We start from the raw sequence: 27,088 nt of genomic DNA on the forward strand, positions 1-27,088 counted from the left end.
GCTCCTGTCATTCACAAAGACAGGGGCTGCTGCACACAAGCTCCGGCTCCTCCGATCGCCACACGGGGGAGCCAGAGCACATCCGGAAGCGCGCTTTCGGTTTTCAGCGCACTCAGATGCCGTGGTCAATCCTTGACCACGGCATCTAAGGGGATAAATGTCCGCGATCAGCATTACTGACGGTTGCGGACATGAGCCGCGGGTGTTTGCTATAAGAAGCAGGTGGCCACCCGCAGCGCTCAGGAGCGGGTGCCATCTTTAAAGACCCGGCCAGCGCCGTACTATTACAGCGCTGGTCGGGAAGGGGTTAATGGCTGTGTTATTTTGAGGGCACACTAAATTTACTTGTACAAGCTCTACACTGACTCCTTTACATTGTATCAAAGTGTCAGATCTTCAGTGTTGTCCCATGAAAAGATGTAATACAATATTTACATGTATGTGACGGGTGGCTCTCTTTTGTGAGATACTGTACCTCTCAAACTTCATTGCACCAGAACTTCTTGTGTGCAATTAATGTAAAATATAGTAACTATGAATACTTCTTCCTAAAAGGGGCTGTCTCACGTCGTCACTTTTGCCTGTCAGTCCAGGACTTTTGGGGGGGTGGTGCTTGCTAGTGTGACTGGCAGCTCAGGTAAGCAGTAACCCCGCCCCATGTCTGTGTGTGCGCACTCCCGAGGCTGCTAATGATTTAATAGCAGCCTTAGGGCAGGCTGCTTCACATGCCTTAGTTTATTCTCTTGAACTGAGCCCAGGTTACTGCCATTCCCGGAGCAGCTCACAATATACAAGGTGGCCGGGACATAAGGGAGCTAAAGAGCATGAGCGGCTATGCATGCTTGCTTCTGCAATCCCCCGGGCACCATGGAGGCCGGCACTTTACTACCAACTGAGCAGACACGGCCACTATTGCTGGAGTGCAGCGGTGGTCATAACCCCTGACAAGGAGCACTCTAATAAAGGACTACAAAATGCCACTTTGCAAGAGGAGGAGGCAATACTGTGTAAAGAAGTATATTAGTAAGTTCTGTAGTATAGTGTTCTACTTAAAAGGGTTATAAAATACTATAAAAAAGTGTCCCCATATGCCCCTCACAGTGAATATACTTGCCCTACACCGCTGCTGCTTCTCCCAGTGAGCGGATGAAAACATCCGGTGTCACAGGGAGCAGCCAATGGCGGGTGGGGACGAGCCTCCCTAGCATCGCAGGTGACACTAGGGAGGCTAGTCCCCGTCTGCTATTGGCTGCTCCCTCCCGTCACCGGATGTTTTCATCCGCGCAAGGGTTGAAACAGCTGCGGCCGTGTGGGGACCAGGAGTGGCGCAGGGAGGGGGCTAAGTATATAGTCACTGTGAGGGGCCCGGCGTATGGGGGACATTTTTATAGTGATGGATAACACCTTTAAAGAGGACCTGTCCCCTCTTCCTGACATGCCTGTTTTAATAGCTACATGCATTCCCCATGTAATAACTCTGGAGCATCTGTTCTTATGGCTCCATGTTGTGTCATTCCTTTATTATTCCTGCTAGAAGTCATGAATGAATTGCTATTAGCCTTCAGAAAGGGGACAGGGGGGAGGTAACCAGTTGGGGGTTTGTACCTGCACTGACTGACTATCCAATCGGTGCTGCCATTTTCAGTCTGCGCAGGGACCCCCCAACGTGTTACCTCCCCCTGTACCCTTACTGCAGACTGCTAGCAATTCATTCATAACTTCTAGCAGGAATAATAAAGGAATGACACAACATGGAGACATAAGAATAGATGCTCCAGAATTGTTATTACATAGGGAATGGATGAAGCTAATAAAACAGACATGTCAGGAGCGGTGACGGGTCCTCTCTAACATATATTTTAATGCTCCAGATGAGATACGCCCTTTAATCCATGAAAATCGCTTGTGAAGAGGGTGATCAACACGGTATAAGCCCCTCGGGCTGTGGCAGAGTTAGAGCCACGTCCTGGTAGCTGTGCAGACAGTAGTGGTCACTCGCCCCTCTGTAGTGGGAGAATAGCGCTCACTGGTAAGTGCATCACTGCCGGCAGACTTAGCGAGACAGGGGCGTTTACTAGGTATTAAAACCTTGCACGTGCGTTGCCCTGGCGACAGGCTGGCTGCGCTCTGTAGTACTTCTGTGTGCAATCGCAGCAGGTATTCCAAATGATGTATCCAAGGAGTGGTTCTCTTTGTTTCTGTTAACTATTAAAGCACTGGATCAGGTGAATAAAGCAAAAGAACTGCTGGCATATGGAAATACGTTTCCAAAAACAGACTCTAAATGAATAGCAGTGCAGGCTAAACGCGTTTCGGTGCTCCTCTCCTCAGTAACCAAAAATGCAGACAGCTACAAATGTCACCATTTTATAGGTGGTAGGTAACATGCAAAATGTGGCCTGGACTAATTTTAGTATAATTCAATCATAGTATATATTATACTATACCCCTGCATATACTTTGGATGTATAAATTAGACCCTAGCTCGCCAAGCGTGTGTTATCTCTGCTACATCTGTATGTACCTGGCAGACGGACATGATCAGGATAGTTCATTCACTTCTAAGGCTGGGTTTACACGTTGCCTTAAGAAAATACAACAAAACACACTGAAAAACTGTGCGTCTTTTTACTGCAATTGCTGTTTGTTTTTAGCAGGTGAAAAATTCATTTAAAGGGGTTTTGTCACCTCAGCAAATAGCATTTATGATGTAGATAAAGTCAGTACAAGGCACTTACTAATGTATTGCGATTCTCCATATTGCTTCCTTTGCTGACTGGATATATTTTTTCATCACATTATACACTGTTGGTTTCCATGGTTACGACTGCCCAATCCATCAGTGGTGGTCGTGCTTGCACACTATAGAAAAAAAGCACCAGCCTATGTGCGCTGCCATGGTCCTGGCCACCAGAGAGGCCGGCACTTTTTCCTATAGTGTGCAAGCACGGCCACTGCTACTGGATTGCAAGGTGGTCGTAACCATGGAAACAAGCAGTGTATAATAAGATCCAGCCAGCAAAGGAAGCAACATGGATAATAACGATACATTAGTAACTTTCTCTACCTGATAAAAGCCACTTGCTGAAGTGACTTAAGCGCTTTAACTTTTTGACCTGTAAAAATTGCACTGAAAAAACATTGCAAAACTGCAGCAATTGCAAAATTTAGTTTTTGCTGAGTTATTTTCCTGCAACAAAACTCAAAATCACCCACCCTAAGGCCTCATGCACACGACAGTATTTTTTCACGGTCCGCAAAACGGGGTTCCGTTGTTCCGTGATACGTGTCCGGATCACGGACGCGGATGACAATCTTGTGTGACTCTGTGTTTTTTTCACGGACCCATTGACTTGAATGGGTCCGTGAACCGTTGTCCGTCAAAAAAAAAATAGGACAGGTCTTATTTTTTTGACGGACAGGAAACACGTATCACGGACGCGGATGACAAACGGTGCATTTTCCGAGTTTTCAATGGACCCATTGAAAGTCAATGGGTCCGCAGAAAGTCACGGAAAACGGACACGGATGCACACAACGGTCGTGTGCATGAGGCCTAAGTGACAGGTCACATGACTCATTTTAAAAAATGTGCTTAAAAAAAATTATCATAGAAATATGTTATCCACATATTTCTTTTCAGCTTTATGACTTTTTTTTTTACCCAATGGGTGTTCACTTCAATACAAAACTGGATTTTCAGCTTGAGGTTTTTGAAGCAGATCTGCATAAAAAAAAAACATGTGGAAAACGCACAGAAAATGCATGGACTTACATGGAGCTGTTTTTTCAGCTTCCTATTCACTTTAAATGGGAGATTCAGCGCTGAAAATACACAGGTGAAGATTTTTTTTCCCCAAAGGTGTGGATTTTGTTGCAGATGACTTCCCCCATTGTCGTGGATTTTGATGTGGTTTTTCCCCCGTTCTCACCATTTTCATTACAAAGAATCCACAGAATTTTTTTTTGATGCTGAGGATTTCAAAATCTGCAGGGCAAGTGAATTTCTGCAGCAGTGGTTGTAACTCCTGGGCACGAGAAGTATATAATGGGATGGGAAAATGAACCCAGCCGGCAAAGGAAGCAATATGGACAATCACAGTACATTAGCAAGTGCCTTGTATTAACTTTCTCTATATGATAAATGCCATTTGCTGAAGGGAGACGACCCCTTCAACGGTTATTTCTTTTACTAATAAAGAAAACACTGGACTTTGATGCACTTATATTTATTAACATAATTTACAAGTCTCCAATATTAGAAGATATGTTAAGGTTTTCTCAATACGTAGAAACTATGCGAAAACATTTTATTATATAAGGTCTTCTGCCTTGGAAAAAGAAAAATTTACATGAGGTCACAATAAATTTTGACCTGGTAAGGAAATAAGGGAAAACTTCTATTAACAACCACAACATGTGAACACAGAAATGCAAAGCTTCGGGGCTAGAATAGCTCATGTATATGGCAGCGCATGGTATGGTTTTATCAGAGAACTGAAAGTATGCAACTGGAGTATAAAACTAGAGGCAACCAAAGTGCAGTAAGTCCCTCCACCCCTCCACGGGTGTCCTAAAACCTCATAGACAACAGAGGCGTCATATGGCGGGGTGCACAAGACCTTCCTTACATCTCGCTCTGGGAGGTAACCAGTACGGCTGAATAACTCTAGAGGAAGTCACCGGGCACTTAGTGGTCGTCACTTTGGGATAACAAGGAAGGAAGCAAAATAAACTCCATAGGAAAAAAAACTCAAGCAAATAAATCTAGCCTTTTTCTTTGGCTTGATGGCAGATCAGTATCTCAGCCTAAAGGAAATGTAAAGAGTAAGCCAGATGCTGTATTAAACCTTCCTCTCGAACTATGTGCACTTAAATTAGAATTAATAAATATGGCAGAGTAAAGTCTTGTCAAGATCCAGCACTGTGTGATTACAATGCTGTAAGATATTCATATAGCAATCATAGCTCTATTGTATCTGATACAGAGCTCCAATTCCCCTGAATACCCACAGAGTTAAATGATTATATCCTGACTGACTGCAGCCACCACCAGGGGGAGCTTAGGGGCTCAAAAATACTGTTATGGAGTTCAAAGTATACCAGTTTCTTATGGAGATCAACTTATACCTGTATGCAGTAAGCTCCCTCTAGTGGTGGTTGCAGGCAGCCAGAATGTTAGCTTTAAAGGAGTCGGTTGCTTTGTACCTAAATTTCATAAGTGTCATAAACTGCTGTGTTGGCCTCCAGGCTTTCCTTTAGACTGCATGGAGGTGCCCTCCTCTCCGATGCCCATGGGTAACAGTCTAAACAGACGCCAGTATCCATAGGCTTTTCAAGATGGCAATTCTGTCTTCCAACTGTGCAGGTGCTAAAAGCAATTATCACAGGTACAGATACAGGGCATCCTGTACATGCGTCTGTGATGCTTTTAGCACATGCGCTATAGAAGAGAGAAACGCCATCCCGGAGGCCTTATAGCAGGTTCTTATGCCATCACACACTACTGTATAACATGACTGTCATGGGCCAATCCCTTTAAATATGCACCCCCAAGATTTTTTTTTTCCGGCTATATAATAAAGGTACATGATGTACTCCATAGTGAAAGTAATCATCTTACCCATGACTATTTGTGAGTTATAACCTCCCTTCTGATCCTCAGCTGTGCCACGTGACCAACTCTCTGATCTCCAACTGACACATGACAGGAAGTCAGTTACTTTTCTATTCATTCCTATGAGACTGACATTGAGGCTACCATAGGAAGAATAGAGAAACTGGCTTTACAGCTGAGGCTCAGAAGGGAGGTTATAACTCACAAATACAGTCACCAGTAAGAAGATTACCTTCACTACAGTTTACATCATGTACCTTTTTAACAGGTCAGAGGGAGTGCTTCTTTAACGTTGTAGCAACAAAGGGATTTTGGATTATGAAAGTATGGTACGAAATTAATCTCCACAGAATATTGGACCTAAACAGACAGAAAAAAATGGTGTTTAAGGATGCACATTCACGGAAAAACCTTGATGCCACAAAGAAAAGCATGGCAGCTCTGTGGAACAATTCTCTAAGCTACAACAGGCATCACAAACAAAATCCATCTGCGAGCAATGTACGGGCTAAGGCCTTTTTGGCTGCGCAGGATCTCCAAAAGAGAGACAAAAAGCTTACTGAAATAAAACAGTGCGCTTCCTCCAAAGTCACCATTCTGCCTCTCCGATGGCTTTAGAAAAAATATAATCTTTTCCTCCAAAGCACATGACTCCATCTTTCAAGTAGAACTTCCACTTATTTTTGCTTCTGTGGATCTGGAAAAGCAAATTAAAGTTATACTAGAACGTTTCCTCTGGAAGCAATCTCGTTTTATGGCAGTTATAGCAGAAAAAACAACGTTAATCCGATCTCTAAAGATGTTCGGCTTATCGCAGTGTTGTATCAAACATCCTAACAGTCTCTTGATGATTTAGCTGCCAAATCCCACATTTATTTTTTCATTTCACCTCTCGAGAAAACCTGAAATACCGAGGAGCAAAAGGAAAAGAGTTTGTGGCAAGGAAAAAAAAAAAAAGAAAAGAAAATGGAAAGCTACGAGTGTGTGTTGCATGTTCACATCATGTCTGAGCCTTCTGTCAGACGAACACATTGAGGGCAATCCCCAGTGTGTACCTACAATTGAAGCTACATAGTGTACTGCAGGGGTAGGCAACCCCCGGCACTCCAGCTGTTGTGAAACTACAACTCCCAGCATGCATACTTGCTCTGCTCTTCTCAGAACTCTCATAGAAATAAATGGAGCTTGCTGGGAATTGTAGCTTCACAAGAGCTGGAGTGCCGAAGGTTGCTGACCCCTGGTCTACTGTAGACCTACAATTAAAGCAGCAGTCTACTGTACTTTCCTACACAGTTAAAAGTATATTGATGCATACTGGCCCAAGGAAGCCCAGAAGGGCACTCGTGACCTCAGGTGAGCAGGGGCAGGTAGGTATGTTCAGCTAATGTACCAGGCGCTTTCTCGCCGCAATTGTGCATGAAAACATAAGACGTGACGTGAACAGAGGCTTATTGCTCAAAGAGATTAGATGCTGATGACCCATCCTGAGGATAGGTCATCCATAAAGTGTAACTGTCATGTTTTCATCAAATAATTTTATCATATGTTACTGTTGCTCCAGCATTACGCATAAAGCAATCTTTAGTTTCTTCATGTACCACTGTTTTCCTTGAGCTTTTATATTAGTTACGGGTGTTTTAAACCCTACGATATGAGGATCTTCTCAAGATGGCTCCTCTGCCAGTTCTCTGAGGCCAAAACTGCTTTCCCTCACTTCCCATACACACTAGCTGTAGCCAGAAGCTTCCTGCCAGCCAATCAGATTGGAATACTGAGAGACACGCCTCCTCACACTGGAGCCTGATGCAGGCATGCAGTGTGGAGGACCGCCCCTCTGTCTTATGTTTATATTAAAGGGAAGACCCTAGCAACGGTCTTTTAAGGAACCAGTGGAAAGGGACAGGGGACATTAATGGAAGCTGTTATCATAAGATAATTACAGATCTTTTGACAATCATTGACAGACTAAGGCTACTTTCACACTCGCGCTTTGTGCAGATCTGTCAGGGACAGATCCTTTCAGATAATACAACCTTCTGCATCCTTTAAGAACTGATCCGTTTGTATTATCTTTGACATAGCCAAGACAGATCAGTCGTGAACACCACTGAAAGTCAATGGAGGACGGACCAGTTTTCTATTGTGCCAGATTGTGTCAGTGAAAACGGATCCGTTTAGCTCAGTTTCATCAGACGGACGGTGTCAGTCTCTAAAGCGGAATGGGCACTGAACTGATGCATTCTGAGCTGATCCTTTTCCATTCAGAATACATTAGAATGCAAACTGATCCGCTTTGGACCGCTTGTGAGAGCCCCGAACGGATTTCACAAACGGAAAGCCAAAACACGAGTGTGACAGTAGACTTACTCAGGTATACATGCCTAGCTCTAATAAACAAATAGCAAAAAGCAAATAAAAATAAAACAGTTACACTTTAATTCCTGGAAAACTTATTTTGAGTGTAACTGTCATGACTAATTTTTAATTTATTTTTTTGCACTAATGTAGGGACAGAGATAGGGAACGGTGAGGAATGTGGAATTATGATCTAATGCCAGCCATGATCTAATTCCAGCCATTTACTGTGAGATAGCAGAGGGAGTGAACTCTGCAGGGGTCCGGGTTTCAAGCAGGCCACATGCATACAATTCACACCTCACTCAGCCAGCACGGAGGCCAACTTATCCTACAGGGGTCTCAGCTATTACATAGATCCCTCAAATCCATAAGACATGATGTAACCGTGTATTCATAGGGAATTATGAATTGCCCATCCATCACAGGCATAAACCAGTTATATATCTGCGACCCTGGGGCCAAGACGGACAAGCCCCTGGTCCTAGTTTGGGGGTCGGGTGACGGGAAGGGTATATACAGAGATCTCCCAGCAGGAACCTAATAACAGCGCCATGTTTAGTCTCCATATGTAGCCGGAACACAGGCAAACCCATTGGTCCCATAACCATCTCCCTGTGACCTTCCGGTCTGGAGCTATGGTCCAAAATGGATGTTGTGGGTCTTTGGCTACCAGGACAAGGAAGGGAGGGTGGACTCCTCCCAGAGGGAGGGAGGGGTGTGACCGACTACAGGTGAAAAGGCCCATGCAGGCCAGAGGCCAGGGTCTTTTTCTAAAGGGGGTCACATTGAGTAATGTGTTTGGAGGGACCGTGGACAAACAGCTGACATCACTGTCCCCATGTGACTACAGTCAAGCATTACAGCACCCCAGAACTCATCGTAACCCAAAGGACTACACAACTGACCCTTGCTCTATTTAATTCTGTTGTATCATACCACCTGTATTTGCACATCCGACCACTGTATATATTCTCTGCATATATCGTGTATTGTCTAGTGCGCCCTTAAGGCAATTAAATATATAATTTAATCTTGTGCTGTTCTTGTATCTCGGTCCACGAATTCCCACATCAGTGTTTCGGCATTATACGCTACTGCGGGTTGGTTTCTCACCCTATATAACCCCATTAGCGGACCGGGCCTATATCAAAACGAGGAAAAGGAGATTTTTGTGAAACTCACCTGTAAAATCTTTTTCTCGTCTTTTCCATTGGGGGACACAGACCATGGGTATAGCTTAGAGGTATTAGTAGGAGGGACACTATGCAAATGAAAGAGCTCCTCCTCCTCGGGCTATACCCCCAGACTCCACCAGGAGGAACTCAGGCGTTGCACAAGCAGTAGGAGAAGGAGCAAGAAAAAATCATGGAAACCATCGGACCAAGCCATAAGGTCCAACCAGAAACAGAAAAACCGAACTAAAGACCCCTCCTGCAACAGGAATAATGGGTGGGAGCTGTGTCCCCCAATGGAAAAGACGAGAAAAAGATTTTACAGGTGAGTTTCACAAAAATCTCCTTTTCTCGTGCTTTTTTCCATTGGGGGACACAGACCATGGGACGTCCAAAAGCAGTCCATGGGGTGGGAAAAAATATCAGCACCGCCAGGAGGAACGCCCCAACGGTCAAACAGGAACCACAGCCTGCAAAACCCTGCGGCCAAAGCCGCATCAGCCGAAGCCAGTGAATGCAACTGACAAAAATTTGCAAAGGTATGCAAGGACGACCAGGTGGCCGCCGTACACAGCTGAGACGCAGAGGCACGACTGCGTCTTGCCCAGGAAGCCCCCTCCGCCCCAATGGAGTGAGCGGCAATTCTAGCCGGGGGAACTCCACCACAAGCGTGACAAGCCGCGGAAATAGCCAAGCAGATCCAGAGCGCCAAGAACGGCGGACGGAAGCAGTAGCCGCGAGACACACCTTCAGGACCCGTACAACATCCAGGGAATGCAGAGTGCGTTCCTTGGGGTTAGCCGGAGAAGGACAAAAGGAAGGCAGGACAAGATCCTCATCAAGGCGGAAGGGAGAGACCACCCTGGGCAAAAAGAAGGGGACTGGACGGAGCACAACTTAATCCTGGAGGAAAACCATTAAGGCTCCTGATAGGAAAGAGCGGCCAGCTTCGACACCAGTCTGACCTAAAAGCTCGTGATGGGACGTGAACTCACAGCCACTGCATAATAGCCCAGAACTTTAATCACTACGCTATGTAGCTGTATCAGAAGCTATGGTCACAAGGAAGTCCAGATGAGAACAGTCAGAGAGACCCTCCTCAAAGGCTCGAAGGGAGCCGACTGCAGAGCGCGCAGAACCAAATTGAGATCCCAAGGAGACAAAGGGGGAACATACGGGGAACCGAATGCGCCACCCCCGAAGAAAGGTCACCACCGGACCCTTAAGAGCAAGGGACCTCTGACAGCCCGCGCCGAAACCTGACCTTACAGGGAACTAAGCGACAGTCCCTGCACAAGCCCAGACTGAAGAAAAGACAGTACCATCAAGATGGAAAACCGAAGGGGAGGGAACCCCGAACCCTCAAAAAAGGATAGGAAGGCCATCCAGGTACGATAGTAAATCCGGGAGGAAGAAGACTTCCCCGGACTGATCATGGTCCTAACCACTGAATCCGAGAACCCCATCTTTATCAGGATGGCGGTTTCAACAGTCACGCCGGTAAACGAAGAGACCGCAAATTCCGGTGGAAGAACGGGCCCTGAGACAGTAAGTCCTGTCCGTCGGGAAGAGGCCATGGGGCGTCCGCCAGCAACCGAGCCACGTCCGAAAAACCACGCGCGGCGAGGCCACTCTGGGGTGATGAGAACGGTCGGAGTCCCTTCCGCCTCGAACTGGCGTAGACCCTTTGGTAGGAGAGGAAAACAGAGGAGGCTGAAGTCCTGCCACGGAGACACCTGCGCATCCATCCGTACGCCTCCGGATCTCGGGCGCGAGCCAGGACCACTGGGATCTTGTTGTTGAACCCGGACGCCATTAAGTCCACATCCGGACGGTCCCATCTGTGGCAGATTTCTTCGAACCCTTCTGGATGCAGAGACCACTCGCTTGGATCCACCGTGTTGTGGCTTAGAAAGTCCGCTGTCCAGTTGTCCATTCCTGGAATGCAAACTGCTGACAACACCGGAACGTGAGTCTCCGCCCACGTCAGAATTCACTTCACCTCCTGCATCACCATCCGGCTGCGGGTCCCGTCCTGATGGTCGATATAGGCCACGGCCGCGGCATTGCCCGTTTGAACCCGCACTGGGAGGCCCGCAAGGAGAGAGGTCCAATAGGAGAGAGAGAGCGGAAAAAATCGCCCTCAATTCCAGAAAGTTGATTGGAAGGCGAGACTCTGCCGCCGGCCAAATTCCTTGAACCGTGCGAGACTGGAAAACGCCCCCCAACCCAGGATGCTGGCATCGGTGGCGGCGATCGTCCAGGAGAATGCGAGAAAGGAACTCCCCGACCTCAGGTTCTTTGGGAACAGCCACCAGGGGAGAACTGCCCGAACCCGCTGAAAGGTAAAGGATCTCCTGTTGCGCCAGGCGAGTGTGAAACTGGGCATATGGAAAGGCCTCGAAAGAGGCTACCATAAGACCCAGGACCTGCAAGTATTCCCGAATGGAGAGGCACGGGGAGCGCAGCAGATGCGACACTGCCCCCTGGACCTGGGAGGACTTGAAGGCTGGTAGAATACTTTGGCAGCCGAGGTGTCCAAAATCACCCTCCGGAAGGAGAGCCTCTGGGACGGGAAGAGGCAGGAGTTTGGGAAAGTTACCAGGCAGCCGAACCGTTCCAGGGTCTGAACAGTGATCCGGACGCTGTCCGTGGTCTGCGGTAGAGAGGGGGGCCTCTATCCGGATATCGTCCCGACAGGGCAGCAAAGGAATGCCCCTGGTACGAAGAAGCGCCATGAGCGGTCCAGGACCGTGGCAAGGACCCGCGGGGTGGTCGCCAACCCGAAGGAAGGGCGACAAACTGACAGTGTCGACCCATAATGGCGAAGCGCAGGAATCAATAGTGGGATTCCGCAATCGGGACATGTGATAGGCCTAGGAGCAGCAGGGCGGGCTGACTGGGCCCTCTAGTGCCGGGAAGGCTGGTGCAAAGGAAGGCCTCTTTGCGGGCGACCTGAGACCCCCGGCGGAGGAAGCAGGCGACGGCCTACCAGATGAGAAACGGCAAAAGGCATGCAGAGACGAACTCGTCCAGCTGATCCCCACAAGGCCTGGAAACCCCAAAGGGGAGATTAGCAAGGGAACGCTTGGTGGAGGCGTCAGCGTCCCACACCTTCAATCAGATCTCTTCGCGCTGAGTGACAGAGATGGCCAACCTGCGGGCAAAGAGGGAAACAATGTCCCTAGAAGCTTCGCAAAGAATGTTAGAAGCCTGAGACATCTGGAGAACCAACTCCAGTGTGTTAGTAGCCGCATCTCGTACCGCCAGTTCCTGGTGGTGGTGTTGTAACCACACCGAGAGAGCACTGGCTACCCCTGCTGAGTGAAAGGTAGGTCACAGGGACGCGCTGCCAGCGAAAAAAAAGGACCTGGAAGAGAGTCTATGCGTCTGTCTACAGCATCCTGGAAAGAGGAACTGACTAAGACAGGAAGGGCCACATAATTGGCTAATCCGGCCACCGGAGGATCCACCTTAGGGGGAGGAGACACCTCTCCTCGCCGTCAGCAGGGAAAGGAAAGTATATTCATGCGCTGGGTGGTCGAGAACCTTATTAAGACCACCCCAGGCCCTGGACATGACCGCGGAAAAATCCCTCATGGACCGGGAACATGGTAGTCTCCGACTGCCTGGACGGAAAAAGGGGGAACTCCTGACCAGTGGAAGGAGGAGAATCCCCTTGGAGAATAAAGGTGTCTCGGACAGTCACCACTAAGTCAGCCACCCTGGTGGAGAGCTTAGGCGAGGGGTCCCGCTCCATGACCTAATCAGAGCCGGAAATTCTCCTTCAGACTTGCACTCCCTAAGGGAGGGGAGAGTTGCCCGAACGCGCCTCTAGACGAGGGGGGGGGGGGGGGGGGGGGAGAGCCAGAGCCATCCGAGGAGGGATGCTGCTGCTCACGCTCCCTGTTAGTATTCGGGCGTCTTCTGTGGAAAACCACTTAGAGAGGTGGTTGGCGTCACAGGATTTGAAAATGCCCTATAGTCCAAAAAGGACGTGGCTCGTCCGAGCCGGATAATTCTCCTTCGGAGTACTCTCCCTAGGGAGGGGGAAGAGCAGTCCGCAAGCGCCACCGGCGAGGTGAGGGGGGTGGAGAGACAGAGACATCCGAGGTGGGATGCTGCCGCTCACGCTGCCTCTTCGTAGTCAGTCACCCACTGTGGGGACCACTGAGAGAGATGGAGTCGTTAGCGCCACAGGATTAAAGGACATGGTTGCCTTGGTGACTAAGACCAATTTAGCGGCCGCGCTGGACATGGCAGATGCCCAAGCGGGGACCGCAGGCCCCCAGGGACGTGGAGGAGGGGTGGAGGAGGGGGGTAAGGCAGGGATGCAGGTAATACTTATCTGCTCCTGCAGAACTTCTCCCTCGACTCCAGGACCAGCAGGGATGCACCTCATCAGGCTTCTGACTCCTTGTCCAGGAGTGCAGTGTTCTGGTGGAGGGTGGCAGCAGGAGACCCAGTAGCTGGTGGGATACCGGAGCTGCAGGTCGAGCCCGGATCCACTTGTCTTCTTTGGGGGGCAATGGAGGCAGCCAGGCAGCGTCCAAGGACGGCAGCGGGCATTCCACGGGGGACCAGGAAGGCGCCATGCCGACCTGTGTCCCCATCTAGAATAATATAAACAATTTTTGAAGGCTGAAAGGGGCTTTGAACTCAGAAAGCCTGGACATGGGGCAACAGCAGCAGTACCACTGAGCTACCAGCTTGCCTGGCACAAAACGGAGTAGAGTGATGAGGAGCTGCACGGCCATGAGCAAACAGAGTCTCCGGTGTAAGGAGAGTCAGAGCGGCATGCCGCGGAAATAGCCAAGCAGATCCAGAGCGCCAAGAACGGCGGACGGAAGCAGTAGCCGCGAGACACACCTTCAGGACCCGTACAACATCCAGGGAATGCAGAGTGCGTTCCTTGGGGTTAGCCGGAGAAGGACAAAAGGAAGGCAGGACAAGATCCTCATCAAGGCGGAAGGGAGAGACCACCCTGGGCAAAAAGAAGGGGACTGGACGGAGCACAACTTAATCCTGGAGGAAAACCATTAAGGCTCCTGATAGGAAAGAGCGGCCAGCTTCGACACCAGTCTGACCTAAAAGCTCGTGATGGGACGTGAACTCACAGCCACTGCATAATAGCCCAGAACTTTAATCACTACGCTATGTAGCTGTATAAGAAGCTATGGTCACAAGGAAGTCCAGATGAGAACAGTCAGAGAGACCCTCCTCAAAGGCTCGAAGGGAGCCGACTGCAGAGCGCGCAGAACCAAATTGAGATCCCAAGGAGACAAAGGGGGAACATACGGGGAACCGAATGCGCCACCCCCGAAGAAAGGTCACCACCGGACCCTTAAGAGCAAGGGACCTCTGACAGCCCGCGCCGAAACCTGACCTTACAGGGAACTAAGCGACAGTCCCTGCACAAGCCCAGACTGAAGAAAAGACAGTACCATCAAGATGGAAAACCGAAGGGGAGGGAACCCCGAACCCTCAAAAAAGGATAGGAAGGCCATCCAGGTACGATAGTAAATCCGGGAGGAAGAAGACTTCCCCGGACTGATCATGGTCCTAACCACTGAATCCGAGAACCCCATCTTTATCAGGATGGCGGTTTCAACAGTCACGCCGGTAAACGAAGAGACCGCAAATTCCGGTGGAAGAACGGGCCCTGAGACAGTAAGTCCTGTCCGTCGGGAAGAGGCCATGGGGCGTCCGCCAGCAACCGAGCCACGTCCGAAAAACCACGCGCGGCGAGGCCACTCTGGGGTGATGAGAACGGTCGGAGTCCCTTCCGCCTCGAACTGGCGTAGACCCTTTGGTAGGAGAGGAAAACAGAGGCGGCTGAAGTCCTGCCACGGAGACACCTGCGCATCCATCCGTACGCCTCCGGATCTCGGGCGCGAGCCAGGACCACTGGGATCTTGTTGTTGAACCCGGACGCCATTAAGTCCACATCCGGACGGTCCCATCTGTGGCAGATTTCTTCGAACCCTTCTGGATGCAGAGACCACTCGCTTGGATCCACCGTGTTGTGGCTTAGAAAGTCCGCTGTCCAGTTGTCCATTCCTGGAATGCAAACTGCTGACAACACCGGAACGTGAGTCTCCGCCCACGTCAGAATTCACTTCACCTCCTGCATCACCATCCGGCTGCGGGTCCCGTCCTGATGGTCGATATAGGCCACGGCCGCGGCATTGCCCGTTTGAACCCGCACTGGGAGGCCCGCAAGGAGAGAGGTCCAATAGGAGAGAGAGAGCGGAAAAAATCGCCCTCAATTCCAGAAAGTTGATTGGAAGGCGAGACTCTGCCGCCGGCCAAATTCCCCCCCCCCCCCAGTAGCTGGTGGGATACCGGAGCTGCAGGTCGAGCCCGGATCCACTTGTCTTCTTTGGGGGGCAATGGAGGCAGCCAGGCAGCGTCCAAGGACGGCAGCGGGCATTCCACGGGGGACCAGGAAGGCGCCATGCCGACCTGTGTCCCCATCTAGAATAATATAAACAATTTTTGAAGGCTGAAAGGGGCTTTGAACTCAGAAAGCCTGGACATGGGGCAACAGCAGCAGTACCACTGAGCTACCAGCTTGCCTGGCACAAAACGGAGTAGAGTGATGAGGAGCTGCACGGCCATGAGCAAACAGAGTCTCCGGTGTAAGGAGAGTCAGAGCGGCATGCCGAGGCTCCGCCTCCCCTAACGCGTCATTATGGCGCGAAAAAAGCGCGCGAAAATATGCGCGAGCGCGAAAATATGCGCGAAAATAAGCGCACCACGTGGAGGAGCGGCCTGCCGGCGGGCGCTGAGGGAGCGCAGCAGCCAAGGCCCGACGAGAGAAGCGCTGAAGCCCAGTTTAAGGGGAAGAGATGCCAGTACTCCAGTGCCAAAATGAAGAAAGTGCCCCATCAGGATCCTTCTTCAAGCTCACCCAGGCAGCCACAGACAAATAGACACAGAGGGAGGGGGAGGGATTGCAACACTTATCTGCTCAGCATGCTCCCTCGATGTCCAGACCAGCAGGGATGCGCCTCTTCAGACTTCTGACTCCAATCCAGGAGAACAGTGCTCTGGAGGAGGGTAGGCAGCAGGCGTCCCAGCAGCTGGTGGGATGCCGGAGCTAACAGGTCGAGCCCGGATCCACTTATCTTCTTGGGGGGAAATGGAGGCAGCCAGGCAACGTCCCAAAGACGGCGGCGGGCACTCCACGGGGGACCAGGAAGGCGCCATGCCGACCTGTGTCCCCATCTAGAATAAAAATAACAAAAAGGAGTAGAATCAGAGAGTGTCAACCTCCTTCACCAGACACTAAGCAAAGACTGAGTTCCTCCTGGTGGAGTCTGGGGGTATAGCCCGAGGAGGAGGAGCTCTTTCATTTGCATAGTGTCCCTCCTACTAATACCTCTAAGCTATACCCATGGTCTGTGTCCCCCAATGGAAAAAAGCACGAGAAATGGTGGCAGTCTACCGGGCTGAGAGAGCTCTGTTTCACTGGGGCAGTGAAAAGGCTCTCAGCTTGTCAGGGTTGCGAGCGAGTGTGAAGTTACGCTGGAGGCCACGTGGACCACCGTCTCTCACCCCCCTGCCTCTCTGTGCCCGCGTGGACAGGAGGAGTCTGTATAAACTGTATCAAGCTGACCTTACGTGCCCCCAGGGAGGGTGTAACGTCACGACTTGGAAACCAGTGACTAAACCGTATCTTGTGAGCTAGACGTAGTTGACGTCAGGCGGGGCCGCAAGGTGCAGTATTCGTCACAGGAACCTTTTTCTAATATAGCTTATTTAGAGAAATCGTACATTTATACTAGAAAACTTGCCCAGAAATGTCCCCTAATAGTGCTCGCTAAATGAGCATTGCTAAGGCATATCCGTATTGCTAGTACAGTACAATGCAGTACTGACTGGGATGACTGGCTGGGGGCTGCTGCCCTCACAGTGTACAATGTATTATTATATATACCATAAATATATATTCATCTCCCTGCTATTTCTCACTGATCAGCGTGGCCAACGTTGTCAGACAGTTATTCTGCTGTATTCCCGGCACGTTAAGTAACTAACCAGCTGCTAGGAGATGCATGATGGTGAGCAGTAAGCACGCGCCATTGTCAATGCAATGAGAAGCTATTTTACTGTATACAGGGATAAATATAGTACATAATATATAGTATAGTATATAACTGTCCCTATAAACTGTAGAATAGCTTCTACCTGCCTCCGTGCATTGACAATAGTAAGCGCTTACTGCTCGCTGTCATGTATCTCCTGGCGCGCTGGGCATACACCAAAATCACTCACAGCATTGGCCACGCTGATCAGTGAGAAATAGCAGGGAGGTTAATATATAGTTAAAGTATAGATATTAATATATTGTACACTATGTGAGAAAGCAGCGAGGACAGACGCCCAGCAGCAGCCAGCCCATCCCGTCTTCCCAGTCAGTACTGCATTGTACTGTACAAGGAAAACAAATGTACCTTAGCAATGCTCATTTAGAGATCTCTGCTAAGGGACATTTCTGGGCATGTTTTCTACTATAAATGTATGACTTCTGTAAATAAACTATATTAGAAGAAAATGTTCCCCATCGCAGTCCCTACACATTAGCAAAAAATGAAAAAAATGGATTTTTTGTACTCACCGTAAAATCCTTTTCTCGTAGTAGGCATTGGGGGACACAGCACCATGGGTATATGCCCAGCTGCCACTAGGAGGCTGACACTAGAAACAAAAAAGTGTTGGCTCCACCCAGGTGGGCTATACCCCTCTGCTAGAGCCAGAACAACTCAGTCAGTACCAAAAGCAGTAGGAACGCCACACCTGAACCAAAAAGAAACGGAGTGCCAACAAGTCTTGAACTGGGGAACCCGACAACCACAAGCAAACGCCGGAACCACGAACAAGAACAAATGCTCCAAGGAAAGGGAGGGATCTGTGTCCCCCAATGCCTACTACGAGAAAAGGATTTTACGGTGAGTACAAAAAATCCATTTTTCTCGTGCGTGGCATTGGGGGACACAGCACCATGGGACGTCCCAAAGCAGTCCCTGAGGGAGGGAAGAAGATCGCCAGACGGCAACCTAAAGCACCGCTGCCTGCAGAACCTTACGCCCCAGGCTGGCATCAGCAGAAGCCAGGGAATGAATGTGGTAGAATTTAGCAAAAGTGTGAACTGACGCCCAGGTGGCGGCCCGGCAAAGCTGGGCAGCCGAAGCCTGATGACGCACCGCCCAGGAAGCTCCGACTGCCCTAGTCGAATGAGCGGTCAACCTGGAAGGGGGAGCGCGACCCTTCGCGGCGTAGGCCTCCTTGACAGCCGACCGAACCCAGCGAGAGATGGTGGCCTTGGAGGCAGGCAGACCTTTACGAGGACCCGCCGGAACCAGGAAAAGAGAATCCGAACGACGGAAGGGTTCCGTGAGGCGAAGGTACCAGCGGAGAGCCCGAACAACATCCAGGCAATGGAGAGACTTCTCCCGAGGGTGAGAAGGATTAGGGCAGAAGGAAGGAAGGATAATCTCCTCATTGATGTGAAACGGGGTGACAACCTTAGGGAGAAAAGAAGGAACGGGACGCAAAACGACCTTGTCCCGATGGAACACCAGAAAAGGCGACCGGCAGGAAAGCGCCGCCAGTTCGGAAACCCGACGGATAGAGGTGATAGCCACAAGGAAGGCAACCTTAAATGACACAAACGACAGAGAGATGTCTGCCAAGGGCTCAAAAGGAGAGGACTGAAGAGCATCAAGAACAAGATTCAGGTCCCACGGCTCCACCGGAGGACGAAAAGGAGGGGCTCGGCGAGCGACACCCTGCAGAAAAGTCTTAACCTGAGCCCGCGTGGCCACAGAACGTTGAAAAAGGACCGAAAGGGCAGAAATCTGCCCCCTGAGAGAAGCCAGGCGAAGCCCCTTATCAAAACCAGCCTGAAGAAAGGCCAGAATATTAGGGACCGAAAAAAGGAGAGGACGAGAACGTGCGGACTCGCACCAAGCAAAATACGCCCTCCAGGTCCGATAGTAAATACGGGCCGACTGGGGCTTCCGAGCGCGAAGCATCGTCTGAACGACAGAGTCCGAGAGACCACGGGCCTTCAGGATCGCGGTCTCAACAGCCACGCCGTCAAACGAAGCTGCGGTAAATTCGGGTGGAACAGAGGGCCCTGCGAAAGGAGATCGCGACGCAGGGGAAGACGCCATGGAACGTCGGCGAGCAGGAACACGAGATCTGCGTACCACGCCCTGCGGGGCCAATCTGGGGCCACCAGAATCGCCGGCACCCGGGCCGCCTTGAGACGCTTGAGCACTCGAGGCAGAAGAGGGATGGGCGGAAAGAGATACAGAAGGTCGAACTGGGACCAAGGCAGAACCAGGGCATCGACCGCAAGAGCTTGCGGATCCCTGGACCGCGCAACATAGCGCGGAAGTCTGTGATTCAGGCGAGACGCGAAGAGATCCACGTCCGGAACTCCCCACCGGAGACACAGTTGATGAAACACTTCCGGGTGGAGAGACCATTCGCCCGGGTCGACGAGCTGACGACTGAGAAAGTCTGCCGCCCAATTGTCGACCCCGGGAATGTGGACGGCGGAGAGAACGGGAACGTGTTCCTCCGCCCATCGCAGGATCTGAGAGGCCTCTCGCAGGGCCATCACGCTCCTGGTGCCCCCCTGATGATTCAGATAAGCCACGGCGGTGGAGTTGTCCGTTTGAATCCGGATCGGGAGGCCGCGCAGACGGGAAGTCCAGTGCGACAGTGCTAAGAAAATCGCCCTGAGTTCGAGAACGTTGATCTGCAGGGAAGATTCCTGAACAGACCACAGACCCTGAACCGTGAGGGACTCGAACACCGCTCCCCATCCCGAGAGGCTGGCATCGGTCGTGATCACGCGCCAACTGGGGGGGAGGAAGGACCGGCCCAGGGACACCGTCCGGGGAAGCAACCACCAGGAGAGATCCAGACAAACCTGAGGAGGGAGACGAACGAGGCGCTCGAGACCCTCCGGGGACTTGTCCCACCTGGACAGGATGAACATCTGCAGGTCCCGAGAGTGGAATTGGGAATAAGGAATGGCTTCGAATGAGGCCACCATCCTCCCCAGGACGCGCATACACGTCCTGATGGTCAGAGAGGACGGCCTGCGGAGAAGATGTACCCCCGCATGAAGAGAAGACACCTTCTCCGGGGGAAGGAACACCCGCCCGAGGCGAGTATCGAACAGCATTCCCAGAAAGAGCATCTTCTGGCGTGGGACAAGGGAGGACTTGGAGTGGTTGACAAGCCACCCGAACCGAGCAAGAGCCGAGAGGGTGATGCTCAGGCTGGACAGATTGTCCTCGGGAGACGGGGCCCGAATCAGAAGGTCGTCCAGGTAAGGCACCAGGGCGACCCCCCTGGCACGAAGAAGAGCCACTAGGGGAGCTAACACCTTGGTGAAAACCCTTGGTGCGGAGGCCAGACCGAAGGGAAGGGCTACAAATTGGAAATGAAGCGAACCCACCGCGAAGCGAAGGAACCTTTGATGGGAGAGGGCGATGGGAACGTGGAGATAGGCATCCTGAATGTCGACCGACGACAGGAACTCGCCCAACTCCAGGGAGGCGATCACGGACCGGAGGGACTCCATGCGGAAATGACGGACCCGGACAAACCGATTGAGCGCCTTCAGATCCAGGATAGGACGGAGTGAGCCGTCCTTTTTGGGGACGGTGAACAGGTTCGAGTAGAAGCCCCGAAAACGTTCTGACTCTGGAACCGGAACGATGACCCCCAGAGCGCGCAGGGAATGAATGGCCTGAAAAAAACTGTCTGCCCGGGCGGGAGACATGGGGGGGGACGTCAAGAAGAACCGACTGGGTGGGAGGTCGGTGAATTCGATTTTGTACCCCGAAGAGACCACCTCGAGAACCCAAGCGTCTTCTACGTTTGCCCGCCAAACATCCCGAAAGACGAGCAGGCGCCCTCCCACCATGACGGGGATCGAGTCATGCTGAAGGAGGCTTAGTGGGCTGGGGACGAGCGGGCTTGGGTTTGGCGTGCCAAGAGGGCCTGGACTTGAAGGAAGGCCTGGAAGGCTTCTTGTCAGATCGGGCAGGAGGGGCCCGAAAGGACCGAAAGGACTGCGTCCGGGAGGACGATCCGGGGAAACGACGGCGGCGAGGCTGATTCTGAGGAAGAAGAGAACTCTTACCTCCAGTGGCCTCGGAGATGAGCTCCTCTAAGCGTTTCCCAAAGAGCTTTCCACCAAGAAAGGGAAGAGAGATAAGAGCCTTCTTAGAGGCGGCGTCCGCCGCCCAGGAACGAAGCCAGATGGTGCGGCGGATAGCCACAGAGTTGGCGGCCGCGCGCCCAGAGCGGCGAGCCGATTCCATAGAGGCGTCACAAAGAAACTTGGAGGCCTGATAGATCTGGGAGGCAAGCACTGCCAAGTCCCCCTGCTCAGAGTCAGCAGGTAAAGCACGGAGAAGCTGCTTTGCCCAAACGGCGCATGCCTTGGCGACCCAAGAGGCGGCAAACGCAGGACGGATGGCGGCGCCCGCTGCGATGAAAACGGACTTGGCCAAGGAGTCGACCCGTTTATCAGCGGGATCCGACAAGGAAGCCGCATCAGCCAGGGGAAGCGTAGTAGCCTTCGCCAGACGAGCGACCTGAGGATCCACCAGGGGGGGCATCGTCCAGAGATTGACCGAATCCTCAGAGAAAGGATAAGGAACATCAGAAGCCTTGGTGAGATGAAGGCGCCGATCAGGGTGACGCCATTCCCTGGCAAGGAGAGCGTCCAGATCCTCGTGATTGGGAAAAACCACAGTGGACCGCTTAGAGCGTCGGAAGGACACTGCCTCCATGGAGGAGGACGAGGGGACATCCTGCACGTGGAGTGCGTCCCGCACGGCTCTGATGAGATCCTGCACTGCTGCCGACATCGCCGAACACCGCTCAGATTCAGAATCTGAAGCGGAGGAGTCCCCAGGAGCGGCGGAAGCGGCTGAAGAAGAAATCTCACCGGACTCAGACCTAGCCGGGGAGTGATCCGGGGAAACTGAGGAGGAGTGAGACCCAGCCGAGACCGTACGTGGTCGTTTGCGGGACCGAGAGCCGGAGCGAGGCTGGGAACTGTCGCCAGGCGTATCACCAGCGGTAGAGGCCCTGCCAGAGGCGGCCGCAATCTGGGCAGGGAGACTGTCCAGAGACTGCGCCAGGGATTGGGAGAGGCTAGCAAGGCTACCTATGGCCTGGGACAGGGTAGCAGCCCATTCCGGGAGAACTGACAAGGTAGAGGCCGCAGGAGCGGACTGGGCGGGCCCGGGGGTGAGGCACTGCACACAGAGGGACGTAGGCTGGCCGCATGGGAACTTCCTGCTACACACAGAGCAGGCGTAATGAGTGGAAATGGCGGCAGGGGGAGTGGGGGCCTGACCAGAGGAAGACATGATGGCCTCTCGGTGGTGGAACCTGAAAAGAAGAGGAAGGAGTCAGCCAGAGGCTGCCTACCACGACCAATGGTGCTGTGTCCCAGAAAAAACCGAAGCTGGAGGATCCGGAGCGCACAGAGTGAGGACGCACGCGGCCGCACAGCTCAGGCAGAAGGAGAGAGAGAGAGCGTCCGGCAGAAGAACCGCCCCCCTAGCAGCCCGCGCTGGCGCAGGATTGGGCGGAAAGAAGAGAGGCCTCCGGAGGAACGCCCACAAGGGGAGAGGCAGAGAGGAAGCCCGGGAAGCCCAGGAGGCGGAGACGACGCCCGCCCACGTGACCGCGGCCTAGGCCAGGCAAAAGCCGCGGCCTCTAGTATGCCAGGGTGCCGCCGGAGGAGAAAAGCGCCGCCGCCGGCAGGCCCCCGCCCGCCAGCGCAGGAGGCGGAAGCGGCTAACAAACAGCCAGCGCCGAGGGAAGGCAGAGGAGGGGACACAGCCACCGAGGTAGGGAGAGCGAGGGCCGAAACCGGCCGTCTTAAAGGGGCCGACACCATTAAAAAAGGCTCCAGAATGGCGACCCCCCTGAGAGGAGAGCGGGGGAGACCCCAAGAAGGAGAGGTGCCCCCCCCCAAAGGCCCAGCTTACTAAGTGGAGGTGGGGGGGTGGGGGAGGGGGTTGGGGCTGAAGCACATACTCACCCTCCGATTAGTTCAGGCGCAGCATGACCACCCCCTCGGCGGACTCAACACGGAAACCGTGGGTCCGCCGGAATCCACTGCGGAAGCAGGTCACGTTGGGGACTGGGTGGCTGCAAGGTACCGAGTACGCGCCCGCAGGGGGACAACTAAGGTGGAACACGATGGAGCCGCCCCTGCTACCTGTAGAGGAAAAAATTAAAAGAAATAAAAATAAAAATAAAAGATAAAAAATTAGCAGAAAAAGGACCTGCTAGCAGGTCATGTCTGCCTCCTACGGACACTAGAACTAGACTGAGTTGTTCTGGCTCTAGCAGAGGGGTATAGCCCACCTGGGTGGAGCCAACACTTTTTTGTTTCTAGTGTCAGCCTCCTAGTGGCAGCTGGGCATATACCCATGGTGCTGTGTCCCCCAATGCCACGCACGAGAAAATACCAGTCACAACAGTTACACCCTAAAGGAGTTATGCGTGCTTGCTATAATCCCCCCTCCTGGGCAGACCTGCAAAGGGAGGCTTGCTTACCTGCTTCCCAATGCTGGCTCCCGACTCCTGAGCTCTCCGGCCTCAGCTGCATCGCTTGGGTCCCTGGATGTAAACCTCCGGTTTGAATTGGCTGCAGTCAATTGGCTGCAGCGGTGACCTGCTCCCTTTGCATCATGTCAAATGGTCACGTGATGCAACGGGGGGTAGGTCACCATTGAAGGCAGCTCTTGGTTGCAGCAGCATTAAACTGGAAGTTTACATTTAGGCACCCGTGTGGAGCAGAGGAGGCCGGAGCGTGGGGAGCCAGCAATGGAAAGCAGGTAAGTGCCTAGGAGGTGCACAACCCCTTTAAGATGGAATTCTTAGTATTATACATGAACACATCAATGGCAGCACTTGACTTATTGAGCTGCCAGCAGAAAGTTAACCCGGCTCGTGAACAGCTGTAATACCTTGTCGTACTGGCAAACTATAACGTTATCCGTGTCAAAGAGGTCTGGAACTTCTTGTTCACTCACATCATCTCCAGAATTTAATGGATCCTAGGAAGAGAAAAGAATATTAAGATTCTATAAAAGCAGAAAATGGCAATGGTACCTATCAGAGGCAAACAACGGTATCACAAATTTCAACTCCTATCGCAACAGGTGATCGTAAAAATGTAGACCAACATTCGTTAAAGTGAAGGATCCACGGTGCTGCTTGTTATTTGCAATAAGAGAGATTTTGCGAAAATTAAAAGTGCCCCAAGCCACTCACTAACCTCCCACAGGAGCCAGCAATTCACTACCCTTCTGGCTGCCCCGTATACTCTCAAAGACATCTACGGACACTTACAGTAGAACACTATGGCAGATAAAAACGGAAGTATTCTTGCTACAAGATTGGACCGCAAACAAATAAGGAGGCGTACCTAGTGGTCTAATTGTGTCATGGCAAAGGTGTCTTATTGGGAGCCACAGAACTGTCCCCCGAGGACAGAGTTTTATCCACAGGCTGTAACGTACCATTTGACATTTTGCATTATAGTAAACTCTCTGCGATTGTGGTTCTCTTTTCTCATGGATGCACTTTCACCTCCTTGGATTTACCATACTGATATATTTGAGAAAGGAGATTGTACATTCCCCTGAAATCACATTTCTTCCAAAGAAAATATTTGTATTGGTTGCAGCCATTTCTTCATAGCGGATAATGGATTAGCTTTGCGGTTTAGTATTACACAGCATTACTAGACAGTTGGTATGTTATTGCACTTAAAGGGAGATTAAAATGTGACATTTAATAAAATCACACTAAAAATCTGTGAGGCCAGGACACAGCAGGAACACTAAGAGACCCTAAGGGAGTTCTACAGATAGGATCCTGCGTGGATAAAATATACTTCTGCAGCATGGAAAGAGAAAAACATTCCCATTATACCACCCAGCTATTCGTTAAACTAATGGTCTGCAACATTGAGGAGTTGGCTGCGATTTTTTTTTTTTTTTTACAATTTTACTGCACTCCCCAGGCATGGCCAATACACATCGCAAAAAAACTGATCTGCAGGGGGGCTTGGAGTCAGACCTCCACGGATCAGATATTGAAGGAGGCTAGGTAATCCGTAAACTAGTCCTCCTGGAAACCCCTTTAAAAATTGCTAATCAAAAATGCACCCAAAAAATTCCCAGCATTATGTCCCGTCATCTGCTCCTTTTCTTGGTTTCTATTTCATCTCATTTCATTTAAAACTGATAGATCTAAAGAAATCTCTTTCCCAGGAGCTCAGCAATGTCCCCCCTCCTGACTGACTGTAAGGGCTCATGCACACAAGCGTATTTTTTGTCCGTGTCCATTTTTTTGCAGCCCATAGGCTGAACCATTCACGTCAAAACGGATTACAGACAAGGATAGGACTGTTCTTTTATGAGCTTGCCATTCCCACCGCGGACCGCAAAACAACAACGGTCATGTGCATGAGCCCTAAGACAACTGGCTGGAGCAGGAGCCTCCACATCCCGTCTGTAGCCTGAAAAAATAACAGTTGTTAAAGGGAGTCCGTCACCATGGTTTTGCATTATAAACCCCTCCTGGTGTCCAGTAGATCACAGTTACTGTATCTCAGACATACCTTTTTGTTGATATATCGATCTTTGTTTCCCTTGAAAAAGATCTTTATTTTGATACATAATTTAGCCAAAAAGAGCCCAAGGGGCAGTGCCCTTGGGTGTCGGAGCCTAGCAACTCCCATGAGAATGAAAGCCTGTTCACCGGCTGTTTTCATTCGCGCAACGGGGAGATGCAGCGGCAGTCGTGCGGGCACCAGGATCCACACGGGTGGCGGAGAGCGAGGTAAGTACAATCTGTGTGAGGGCCCCGGACATTTGGGGAGGCATTATAGGGGTTAGATAACCCCTTTAACCTTAGTGTTTTCTGCAGGATTTCTTCCATTATCTTCTGATTTCCTTTACTGTTTACTTTATCTCCAGGTTTAGTGTTCTTTTAAATTGCATAATTCTAGTGAAATTAAATGTCATGGGGAAAAAAGGTGAACAAAATCTTTCTTCTAAAGTTACGGGAGGGTCGTAAGGCACTGTGTAGCAGCGCACAACCAAAATGCGGATTCGGCAGCCGGAGAAACATATGCGGCAGGCTGAGACAGTCGGGCCCTTTATTACATGGAGACGTATCTAGCGCCACAAAATCAATAAGATTAATTGATTCCTTAAGACGATTTAGTGGGACTGGAATTGGCTGCAAAGAATCATATGAAAGGCATTAAAGCCGCCACTTTAAATCAAGAGCTTATAAAAAAAATACAGGGCATATTAAACATGAGTGCCCTGTGGTCATGTCACAGACGCAGAGGAGCTAGCCGTATAAGGCGCTGCATAATTAATAATAATTAAATATTTGGAGGCCATATTAATGTCAAATCCACCAAAGATGAGAGATGAGGAAACGTCTTTTCGTGTGGAGGAGACGTCACAATGGCATTAAAAAGCACATGATGAATAAGGTGCTGAAATTAAATTATGCGCCAAGCTAAAACGCAACCGTTTTGGCTACTCAAAGTAAAGGGTTAATCACTTGGCTGCTTCTGGCCTCATGGGAGAATATGAGAACCGCTGCTCCGATCTTAAGTATACCCTGCATAGTGCAAGTGTGGTTATACTCTGGATGAGGTTACCCGGCACGACGCACCTAAAACTAAATGGAAGCAAACAAAGCAAAGGCATCTAGCACACCTGCAACTAATTTACATTGCTTCAGAGCATCTATAGGAAAAACTAAAGCAACTTTGATTGAATCTAATCTCTCTATCACTTTGTGTATAAAGCAACGGTGCCGCCCTCATTGCACTAAAGACATCATTTGCATATTT

General features: G+C 50.9%; 1 protein-coding gene across 1 annotated transcript in view; it reads right to left on the reverse strand.

Annotated features, from left to right (window-relative positions):
• Positions 1 to 6,077: 6,077 nt before the first annotated feature.
• Positions 6,078 to 27,088, reverse strand: part of GTF2A1L (general transcription factor IIA subunit 1 like) — a 75,317-nt gene continuing 54,306 nt past the window's right edge. The window contains exons 8-9 of the mRNA XM_044292487.1: positions 24,174 to 24,263; positions 6,078 to 6,314 (exon numbers count right to left, since the gene is read on the reverse strand). Of these exons, the coding sequence (XP_044148422.1) occupies positions 6,207 to 6,314; positions 24,174 to 24,263 (198 nt within the window). The 3' untranslated portion in view covers positions 6,078 to 6,206. The remainder of the gene's footprint in view (positions 6,315 to 24,173; positions 24,264 to 27,088) is intronic.

This window comes from Bufo gargarizans, chromosome 4 (genome assembly GCF_014858855.1).
Source record: "Bufo gargarizans isolate SCDJY-AF-19 chromosome 4, ASM1485885v1, whole genome shotgun sequence".
NCBI lineage: Eukaryota > Metazoa > Chordata > Amphibia > Anura > Bufonidae > Bufo > Bufo gargarizans.